The 11590-nt window shown below is 35.2% G+C and overlaps 1 protein-coding gene across 4 annotated transcripts in view; it reads right to left on the bottom strand.

The window, feature by feature from the left end:
• Window positions 1-423: 423 nt before the first annotated feature.
• uso1 (USO1 vesicle transport factor) overlaps window positions 424-11590 on the bottom strand; it is a 28524-nt gene continuing 17357 nt past the window's right edge. For all 4 annotated transcript variants that reach the window (XM_052545619.1, XM_052545621.1, XM_052545620.1 and 1 more), the window contains 11 exons: window positions 8172-8282; window positions 7712-7830; window positions 6896-7077; window positions 6284-6405; window positions 5421-5559; window positions 5161-5324; window positions 4509-4568; window positions 4301-4399; window positions 2214-2309; window positions 1865-2080; window positions 424-1739 (listed from right to left, as the gene is read on the bottom strand). In XM_052545619.1, coding sequence (XP_052401579.1) covers window positions 1641-1739; window positions 1865-2080; window positions 2214-2309; window positions 4301-4399; window positions 4509-4568; window positions 5161-5324; window positions 5421-5559; window positions 6284-6405; window positions 6896-7077; window positions 7712-7830; window positions 8172-8282 — 1407 coding nt within the window. In that variant the 3' untranslated portion in view covers window positions 424-1640. The remainder of the gene's footprint in view (window positions 1740-1864; window positions 2081-2213; window positions 2310-4300; window positions 4400-4508; window positions 4569-5160; window positions 5325-5420; window positions 5560-6283; window positions 6406-6895; window positions 7078-7711; window positions 7831-8171; window positions 8283-11590) is intronic.

The raw sequence follows: 11590 nt of genomic DNA, 5'->3' as shown, positions 1-11590 counted from the left end.
CACAGAATACATAGTTTAATCTGAGGATTTGGCTGGTCAGAGTGGTCCCGGTAGGCCCTGCTGGTAAATATCAGAAATACACCAGTTTGTTTCAATCTTTCTTGACTGGTAGCTGTTCAAAGATGCATATTCTTATTCTATAGCTTAATATTTATATTTCAAATAAATGCTGTTCTTTAAATGACAGAATTACTCTATAGTACAGCGTATCCATTTGGAAAAGGGGGCCACTTTCTGTCACAGGTCCATGAATTTTAGCAAGGATTCTGATACACTTGTCTTCTTCTTGTTGTCTCTCTCTGCACTGGTTCCTGAAAACAGGGCTTTCCATCACAGGTAAATGTTTTGAAATATAAAAATAAAAACACACTATTAACATTTGTAAAAAAGAAAAATATTTAAAATAATAAAAAAATTATAATATTGCAGTTTGGATACTTTTGCTTTTAATACTATCTTTAACAGAAAAAAACGGTGGTGTACAAATAGCAAACATTTAATTATATAGTAGTTTTTTTTTTCTTGCCAGCACACAATGTTTTATGGGATTGTTGTCTGTAAAGCTGCAAAACCTGATGTATGAACTTTAATATTACAATTCCTAAATTATTGTTGTATAATTCATTATCCAACATGATCATGAATGCAGTTCATGGCAAAATTATATTTGTGGGAATTAACAGTGGGAAAGTTCTCACTCATTCCTCAAACACATCTGTATATTGAACAAAACACAGATCAAGAACATGAATTAAAACCTTTAGTTTAAAACTTAAACATCACAGACAAGCATTTATATAGTTTATTCTAAGGAGGCATGTTTATCCATAAATTAACCAAAACTTGAATCAAATTTCGCAAGTATACCTCTCCAGTTTTTTTAGGAACCTGAAAATGTAGCATCCCGACATTAAGTGGGACTTCAGAAGTGTTATACTGAAGAACGCACACATAGTATTAACACAATGTAATGCAAAGTGGGTTGAGTGTGTCTGAACATTTGTGGATATGAATGTGTGAATGAACAATTCTGATAACTGCTGACCTGGAGGAATAGATGAAAGAAAAAAAAAAACAACAATAGCCATTTGAGCAGGCAGTAATCTAAGGCGAAACAGGAAAAGGACAAAACTTGAATGAGATGTTAAACAGAGTCCACTATGCACCTGAGCAGAGAAGGCATGTCTTACAGAACACATCCATCCATCATCAAGACACTTACAAGTTGTCAAACTGTAAGGAAATGCAGACTGAACTTTCTTTGTGGCTTTGCACTATGTATAACAAAGAAGCAAATCTTTTCTTTATTGTCTCTTTTCCATCATCAGTGCAAATAGCTCTCCAGAATCCTCCACAGTATGTTACCAGGACATAAGCACTGGGAATGTTGATCAAAAAGAAAGTATCTATCTGTATTTATTATCTAAATAAATTCTAAGCTTGAAATGAGTCTGGTTCAGTTAGTTGGATTGTTCTGTCCACTGCAAAATAAATTCTAAAAATTAAAAAGCAGTGATGAAGAAAGTAAAGAAATAAAGGATTCTTCTAAAAACCAGAAGGCTTACAAATCTTTCTCTAAGCGTGTAAGTGACAGGTTAATATTAGCAGTCTTTCACTTCAATACTCAGTCAATACTTTTTTTATTCATTACACCCCTCGTCCTCGTCCTCCTCTTCATCATCATCATCATCATCATCATCAAACTGGTCCCTTGAATCCAATTCATCCTCATCTTCAATCTGTGGGTGAAAAGTCAAATCAGAACCAAGAATAGACTGAACTGAAGAAATGCAAGAAGCCAAAATGACATTTGATGAATACAAAGCCAGTGAAACTATGTTCTGAATTATTGTGAGCAATGTACCGTCTCTCCCAAGTCCTTGAGTCTCTGTTTCAGGCTCAGAATCTTCTGGTCCTGGTCAGCGAGTAGCATGAGAAGATCGTCTTGCTCCTTCTTGGACTCCTGCACCTCCTGCTGCAACTTGCTCTTCTCTGCCTGCATGATGGCAGCTGTGCTCGTGGCTGAAGCAAGCTCTTTCTCCATCAATTCCTTACTATCTAGAAGTGTTTTAACTTCCCCCTGAAAGACAGGGTAGGACAGAAAAAAAGAAAGTGTTAAATGGGAAGTTATGTAAAATGTAAAAGCCCATAAAATAAGTAAACGAGTGAAAAATGAAAAAAGGAAGGCGGCCATTCTTCTAGGGAGAAGTCACCTTGAGCTTTTGTGTCTCTGCTATCTGAGCAGAGAGCCTGCTCTCTAACTCTGCAGTCTTCTCTGTGTAGACAATGTCTCCTCCTGGAGCTGCAGCCTGAAAGACAGACAATACTGAACCATTTCGTTCAAATGTTTAAGGTCAGTTACATATACAAATGCATTTATTTATTTTTTGCTTTTACTAAGCAAGGGTGCATCAAAAGGGACAAGACTTTACACGGTTATAAAATATTTTATTTCAAATAACATTTTAATAAATTAAATCAGGAAAATCCTGAAAAACAATCTGTTTTTAATAGTAATAATAAGAAATGTTTCTTGAGCACAAAATCAGCCTATTAGAATGATTTCTGAAGGATCATGTGACAATGAAGACTGGAGTAACAATGATAAAAATGTAGATATGCCATCACAGAAATAAAATGACATTTTAAAGTAGCTTTAAACACAAAATGTAGTGAAATTTGAAAATGTGTGTGTATTGTAGGATCAGGTACCTTGTGAACGGTTTAGTTTTTCTGGTGGACTTTGAATCAAACTTCAATTCAGTATCTTACTTAATTGAAATGTCAGGAGTTACGTAATAAAAGTTACTTAAAATTTCAGGTTTTTGTCCTGCCTCTTTCATTTCTGGATGATAGTATTCAATGTGACACTGCAGAGGTGGCACAGATGCTGCTTCTAAAGTGGCATTTACATGTATTTACAAATGAGAGTATTACAAAAAATTGAATAATTCTTTAAATATGAAACTAAAACCATTAATAGATGGTGGCAAGTTCTTGTCTAAATTCTTAAGTAAGGTGGTAAGTTCTTGTCTGGTTCCATAGCAAGCATAGGCACACTATCTGATAAAACTAGGTTTAAGACGCCCAGGAATGTGGCTAAGCAACTCTCAACTCAAGTCTCTAAAAAACAGACACATAATGCACATAAAAAGGGACTCTAAAAAAACTCTCTTTTAATTAATTCACATATATTTTAGTGCATTGTGCGTGCTGTTCCTGTTCTTGTATATTGTGTATTGTGTATGTTGTATACATGCTTATGATGGATAACTAGTTAATATAACCTTACTTATATGATGTTTGGTATCTATGAGTTTGTATTTTCATGATCTAAATGAGAGTGTATATTATATGTTGATGCCTATGCAACACATTAGTTTCATAAGAATCTTTAAGATTCTTCTCTTGAACCCCTCAATCTAATTTCATATGCAAGACACCATACTGGAAAAAAAAAAAAAAAGGTTGTAAAACTTTCCTCCAAAAGGTACCATTACTCATTGGCTAATTCAAATCCTGAGGGTGTGACATCATCACTCTATATAGATCACTGATCACCAGGTCAGGCGGGAAAGTAAAAGGAAAGTAGTTTCCTTAAAGTAACATTCTTAGAATTGACAGACAGTTGACACTAAGAGGTCAAGTAAATACTTACAGCGGATCTAAATATTTATAATGACAACTTGGTATGATTGATTATTTATATTTTATATTAAAGGTTGCGAGTTCGAGTCTCGGGTCGGCAGGAATTGTATGTGGGGGGAGTGAATATACAGCGCTCTCTCCACCCTCAATACCATGACTTAGGTGTCCTTAAGCAAGGCACCGAATCCTCAAATGCTCCACAGGCACTGCAGGATAAATGGCTGTCCACTGCTCTGGGTGTGTGTTCACGGTGTGTTTGTGTTCACTACTGTGTTAGTGTGTGTGCACTTTGAATGGGTTAAATGCAGAGCATAAATTCTGAGTATGGGTCCCCATACTTGTCTATGTCACTTTTTTTTTTTTATCTACCCAACAGCTGCTCATGGAATGAAGTGCCCCCTTTAAACTGTCTGAGTGCTGCACTGCTCTCACAGCTGCCAATTTTATTTTGTTAATTATTATTTAGAAAATCAATTCTCATCATCTTGTAGCAATTTGAATCCTTAAAAATAGAAGCACAGTGTTTCCCCTCCACTCCTAGTGGACTGATGAAAAAAAGCCTGTCCATGATGACTCCTTTAGATTGAAATACAGGTGGTCTGTTGGAATGCTATCTGAAGATGAGACCGCACAATTATTGGAACACACTTACTGTGGTCTCCGATCCTCGGAGTAGCTCCTGTCTTTCACTCTGTAGCTGTGTGATCTCGGCGGTCTGGCTCTGCAGCTGTGCTTTCAACAACTCCACCTCCTGCAATCAAACATAAAAAAAACTAGATTTTCAACTCTGTTCAACGTGTTTGGTATATATTATTAGCGTTTTGTATGAAATATATTGGAGAAAAAGGTTGGAATTTTACCTTTTGTAATTCTGTGACCTCTGAAGTTGAACCCTCTGCTGATGGCACTCCTTCAGCTTTCTGTTGAGCACAAACCAAATATACCACTACTGTTCAGATCTGTATGATTTTTCTCACACAAGTATCCCACAAGAAAGTTTCCACAAAAATATCCAGCACAACAACTTTTTTCAACATTGTAATAGTTAATGTTTCTTGGGCACCAAATCAGTATATTACAATAATTTCTGAAGGATCATGGGACATTGAAGATTTAAGTAATGTCTGCAGTAAATTAAATACAAATATATATTAAAGGTACTGTATGTAGGACTTTCACAGAGTGGTTGAACTAGGTATTGCAGACCCAATTCTAAATATTGGATAGGGGTTTTTTCACCAGACCCCTCCTCCTCAGACTTGATGCACATGCAGGTTGCCGGATTGACGACACAAACAGGAATTAGCGCACTTGAAAATGAATACACTGTGTTTTCCGCTAAAAGGCAACTCATGGTGCCAAAATACAGTTGAGTAAACTCACAATACACCCGGCTGCAGCTTGAAGAACGGGGACGGGGCTGCACGTGTTGCCCACCCCATACCTACTCTAATTGGTTCGATCATCTTTCATAAGCATACATGATAGGAAATACAATGAACAATCTCATACCAGACTGGTTATTAGAGAGTCCTTTTCAGTCAGCTGTGTCTGCAGCAGCTGGTTTTGTCTTTGCAGTTCCTCAAGTTGTTCTCGGAGTTGGCTCAGCTCTTCCGGTTGCAGGCCGTTCACATGTGCTGCCTCTGCCTGATTACCTGTCTGCTGATTATCTTTACCTAAAAAACGTGAAGAAAGGGTAGACCAATTGTAACAGTAACTCCTAGTCAAATATTGCTAATTCTGCTGATATATATCTGAAATCTGCTCAGTACCTAGTTTGAGTTTGAGGATGTTATACTGATCCTTGTGCTGCTGGATCTGAGATAACTGCTGTGCTGTGGTGTTCTGCAACTTTTCATTCTGGGAAGTCAGCAAAGTTACTTGCTCCTTCAGCTCATTTATCTGAGAATCCTGCAATTAAACGGAGAAATGGAAAATTAATGTGTGATTTAAACATATGCCTATTTTTCCTTCTAAAACCCTACAGAGGAAAAAGAAACCAGTGATGTCAAGAAGGGGTAACCCACTTTTCTGCAGTCATAAGTTGTAAAGGTTTAGTTATCCTTATACCAATTATAGCCCTATAATACTATAATCATATTAGCTATATTACAAGCCAAATACATAAGGATTCACTTGTCTGGATTAAGATCCAGTAGGGCTACCTATGGTAGCAATCAAGAGCTCTAAATAAATATAGAAAATAGTTGTTTGTTCGTCAATTCTTGGTAACATTTGCACACTTTTGAACATCATCATTTGAAGGGGTCATCTCACAAAAGTTGCTCTAGGTGCATTGATTGAATCACAACATAAAAAATTATTTGAATTTAAGTGTATTGACATTTCAGCTTTAAGATAGGTACGGATAATAATCAAAAATTCAATAAATAACTTAAATGAAGAGACAATTATGTGCAAGAGACTGCTTTTTACAAGACTCTTTACATCTGCATGTAAATTGTGTGTGATTTTCATATAAAAATAGACTCATGAGGTGTGCAAATTATTGTTGCTACAGGAATAACTGAAAATAATTGAATATGCTACATGCATTGAAAATATCAAAAGGACTACTTTGAAACCTTGCACAGACATAAATGTGGGAATGGAATATAGTTTGATGTATTTTTACCTGTTCTCTAATCAACTCTTTGTACTGGGTTACAATGCTGTCATGCTGTTCTAGTGTTTTCTTCACCTCTTCTTCCTTTTTCTCCTCCTCGCTTGACCTAAGCACTGCTTTTGTTATCATACCTATAAACAAATAAAGAACCACAGAAAATTGTAAAATAACATTGATACAAAACTACAAAATTTTGCTATATTGGACATCACTTTGAGATAGTCACCACTGATGAGCTATTACTAAATATAAATGTAGAATCTTTAATTTAATGAAAAACTTTAATTTTATTGAATGGAAGACATTAACAAAATGAACATTTTATGAAGCACATAATGAAGAGTGAACAACAACATAATGACACTTTAGTACTAAAACACAAAATGGCAGTGATAATAATGCAGTTATTACTTATGAGTGATGGTGGCTATGCACCCCTGGATTCTTAAAAGAATAATTAACCCAGAAAATAAACTTTTTTTTTTTCAACAATGGAATTTCTATAGTTCTGCATCATATTTAGATTTAATTTAAAACAGTGCACTTGTGATCGGATCACTCACAGATGTTAATAACGAGGGAAAAGTGTTATTGGTTTGTGTTCAGGGCTCCAAGACTGACCTTCCAACTCTTTAACAAGTTTGGTGAACTCATGATCAAACAGCATGTGTTCTGGGGTGGAAAAGGCTGGCTGAGGTTTCTGAGCGGCACGAGAATACAGTTCGTGTTTGGTTATAAAGGCCAGCTTCTCCACAAAGTTTTCTTTTCCTATGCGCTTCTCAATCAACTGCTTCAGCTTTTCTCTGTGGAGAGATATTTTAAAATATTTAGTGAAACATTGAAAGATAGGAGGCACAACTGACGGCACTGGGGTAAATGTTATAAGAAGGGCTGTCAATGGTAACGTTAATTTCTCAGATTAATTAGACTGCCATTCAAAAGTTTTGGGTCGGTAAGACTTTTCTGATGTTTTTTTTTTTTTGACATTTCTTACACTCACAAAAGCTGCAATCGTTTAATCACAAAAAGCTTTATTTAATTATTTATTTCTGTGTTGGCAAAATTTTTTTTTTTTTACAGCAGCCATTACTACTGTCTTCAGTGTCTAATATCTTGATATGGTGCATAAATAGCATGTTATTATTGAAATTTTAAAACTGGTTTGCTTCTTTTTACAAACATAAAAATGTTTAGCATATATTTAACACCAAATTGTCCAATTAATTTTGTACCTAATTTTACACAATATAATAAGAATCGTATCTGCTTTCTAAAAAAAAAATCTGTGTTCATGTAATGTTAATGTATTAATACAATAACATTCAATTATATGTAAATTAATTACCAATTAAAAGATTTTAAATCAACTGACAGCCCCATTTACAAGACAATTCAATATGTAATTAAATATAAAAAAAGGGTAAAGTAAGAACATACTTTGTGTAATTCTCTAAGCTGTTGTCATTATAGTAGATACAAATGCCCAACAACAGAGCACACAGACCCTGAACCAGTCGCTCATCCTCACCAAGGTTTTCTGAGATTTGACCTGTCAGCTGAAAACATAAGTTAAGGATAATGCACAGAGCCTGTGACAAACAAGTAACTGTACTTAATGACATGAGCCATCAAAATCACAGACAAGTCCACACTGGTTGTAGTCTAGTTTGCAAAGAGCTAAAGATGTAATGTGGTTACTGTAAATGCAATTCAACAATTAGCTGTAACCAGAATTGGTCACATTAAAGCCCATAGTCGCACTGTGAATTATTAACCAAGATTTAAGCTTTATCATCACTGTACAACGAGATAAGTCATTGTATGTGTGTACATCAGCTTAATAAATCAGGTGTGTGTGTGTGTGTGTGTGTGTGTGTACACGTAGATAGAAGGATACAAAGGGAACATTGTCTTGATTATGCAGGAAGTGCATGACAGCAATTGGACAGTTGCTGATCCAGGTGCAGAGCAACATGAGGAGGCCGACCTTCGTCTGCACCCTACTGCCCTGTAAACAGAAACAAAAACAATTATAAGGTCTTAAATCACACACTCATACTGCCATACACATTTATATTGAGACACACACATCTTTAACATCTGAGAAACGAGCAAATAAGAATATAAGAAACTACTGAAAGAAATTTATATTACATTGTACATGTCATTTTTAATAAAACTCATTTTAGACAATATTTCAAAGGTCCTCCGAATCATATTTGCTCATTTCTGTAGAAATACAATAAACAGCAAGATTGCACAGGGTTGCTTTTTTGAGTTAGAAATGTGCCGAGCAGTTGGAGCCCATCTAACCCTTGTCTTTGACCGGTTTTGCAGTTGATAAAAAAAAAAAAAAAAAAAAAAAAAAAAAAAAGATAAAAAAAAAAAACAACAACAAAAGGACTTTTTCTTTCTTTATTTACAGATAATAAAAAATGTGAATTACAAAAGGAAAAATGTTTGCTGTTAGAGGGGCAAATTATATGCAACACCTGTGAGCCTAAGACTAAACAAGAGCAGTCAGAGAGAACTGAGTTTGTGTGCCATTTCAATTTTAAGTTACAAAAAACCCAATCCATGTTCTATCACAGCATATTTGCAGTTAGTAACTGTGAATAAGTGATGCGCTTTATTTAAAAGTCAAAAGAAAAGGTTAAAGGCTTTCCAAGATTTGAAAATGTTCTGTTCTATCTACCGGCCTGCACACACACACGCACGCTCGCTCTTTTAGTTAATTAGCTTGAGGATAAAATGCCATCAGGATAATCTTATCAAAATTAGATTAGGTTTATTACTTCTCATTAATAAAATATAAAGGTGTAAAGTATTTATAAGTCATGTGAAAAAAAAAAACAGTAGAAGAAAACATCAAACACAAGCTCAAGTCCACTGAGAGAGATACCTGGAACACAAACACAAAACCTGGACTTCCTCAAAATAAAACCAAGCCTCTACAGAAAATACAAGATTTGCTTCCCAAATGATGTATTAATACATTATTATAATGCTACCATCTACTTTATTGAATTTTAGAAAGGTAGCATAACTCAAATGGAACACAACATTTTTAGTACATGGAAGCATTCAAAGTTTTTCAGTTGCCGATAATTATGTCAAATTAATGTTTAGACTCTCCTCTTCTTAAAGAAAGCTGTGACTGAGTTTAAAAAGTATTTAAATTTTGAAATCATCCGGATATCCATACACACTACACCTCACTGCATATTTCAGTGTTAACACACATCAGGTCGATTCCCACCGCACAGACAAATGCCAACAAACACATTGACTGTTGGATTTAGAATTTTATGAAAAATATCGGTCATGTTCACACTGCCCCAGCAGACACCAACAAACACTGACTGGACCTGTCAGTCGGGTAAAAAACAAACTCCGACCAACTGCTAAACTAAAAAACCCAACAAAAGAGTTTGTAGACATTTGTCTGTGCTGTGTGAATTGGCCTTTATATGCATTACTTACACTAATGTTCAAATGTTTGGTTTAAATTTTTTTTTTTTTAAACAAAGCCTCTGATGCCAAAGTCCCTTTAAGACAAGTCACATGACGTGTCAGCCATCTTTGAAACGCCTCTCGTGCATTCAAGAGCAGCTCCTATCTCTTGGAATGGGGAAACAAAGTCCTCCAAAATGGTTTACAAAGCATGCTATTAAATTTCATATTTGACATCTCCAAAGAAATCTGACAACAACCTGTGTCATAAACGTTGTTTATTTTGCTCATATGGTGTTATAAAAAGCTTATTTTTCAGGCTAGATCAGAATGGTATGCAATAATTTCGAGTTTGAAATGAAGCAATTTCCATTCAAACACTATGCAGTAGGTTTTACCGTTCAAAATATCCTTCAACATTTATACCATTTTTAAAAGAAACAGCATGTGTTAGTGTGAGCTTATGTGAATTATGGGTTAAAAGCATGGGATGGCGGGATGGGAGAGAGTTAATTGCTCAACAACTGACACAAAATAGTCAATGTTTATATATATATATATATATATATATATATATATATATATATATATATATATATATATATATATATATATATAAAAATCACAAAAGCAAAACAGGAAAGTACTGGGCAGAAGAGAAAGCAATCAGAAAAATTTGTTTTGAATGAATATTTGCTGTCATCAACTCATTGGACTTCCAGCCACCTGGAAATGGGTGAATAACAGAAGAGATTTCATAGACTGAGTCCGAAATAGACATGTGCCGGCATTCTGCAATGCAATACATAATGATAATGAATATTCACAATATTGTTACTGTAGTCTCTTAAAAATATAGAGAATAATTATTTTTAATCAACTGGTCACAATGCACAACACCGCTGTATGCATAGATGCATGTGCACTGTTAACAAGCATGGTTCAGAAGTGTATGGCTGGATTAAGGCGCACATTCACTCAGAATGCAGCTCTTACCACCTAGACAAAGCGCTGTGTTCACCACAGCGCCAAATATTTAGATTTAATACGCTATTAATTTAAAAACATTTTTCATTTGATTCTGGACTACAACATGCCCTAAATATTGTTTGAAAGTGTTTTGATTCTTTATTGTTCAGTAACACTTTCATTCGTTAGTTAGTTGGGGAAATCGTGGCCTGATGGTTAGAGGGTTGGACTCCCAATTGAAGGGTTGTGAGTTCTAGTCTCGGGCCGGACGGAATTGTATGTGGGGGGAGTGCATGAACAGCTCTTTCTCCACCTTCAATACCATGACTTAGGTGCCCTTGAGCAAGGCATCGAACCCCCAACTGCTCCCCGGGCGCCGCAGCATAAATGGCTGCCCACTGCTCCGGGTGTGTGTTCACTGCTCTGTGTGTGTGCATTTCGGATGGGTTAAATGCAGAGCACAAATTCTGAGTATGGGTCACCATACTTGGCTGAATGTCACTTCACTTTCACTTCACTTAACATAAACTGCCAATGGAAATAATATTCTAAACATTTATATTAATCTTAGGTAATTCCAATACTTAACACGTTGTTGGAAACAAAAATTGCAACCGTGTTATTTAATGAGTTAACAGAGTTGTACTTAAAACATTTTTTTTTAACAAAGATTATTAACTCCTGTAGCAAAAGTAGCTATTGCCCATTGTGAATGTTAATGCATTAACAAAGGTTAACTAATGAGATCTTATTGTAAAGTGATACCTATTGGTCTTTATAATTATTTTGCACTTTAATATGTCTAAAAGTTGTAACTATACATTTGTGTATAGCTTATGTTTTTAAATATTCAGTTATTTTTGTTATAAGAAACAGTTATTAAACCTGTTATAT

The sequence above is a fragment of the Carassius gibelio genome, chromosome B1 (genome assembly GCF_023724105.1).
Source record: "Carassius gibelio isolate Cgi1373 ecotype wild population from Czech Republic chromosome B1, carGib1.2-hapl.c, whole genome shotgun sequence".
Lineage (NCBI taxonomy): Eukaryota > Metazoa > Chordata > Actinopteri > Cypriniformes > Cyprinidae > Carassius > Carassius gibelio.
The sequence above is the reverse complement of the archived record's forward strand: the minus strand, read 5'-3'. Positions and strand labels throughout refer to the sequence as shown.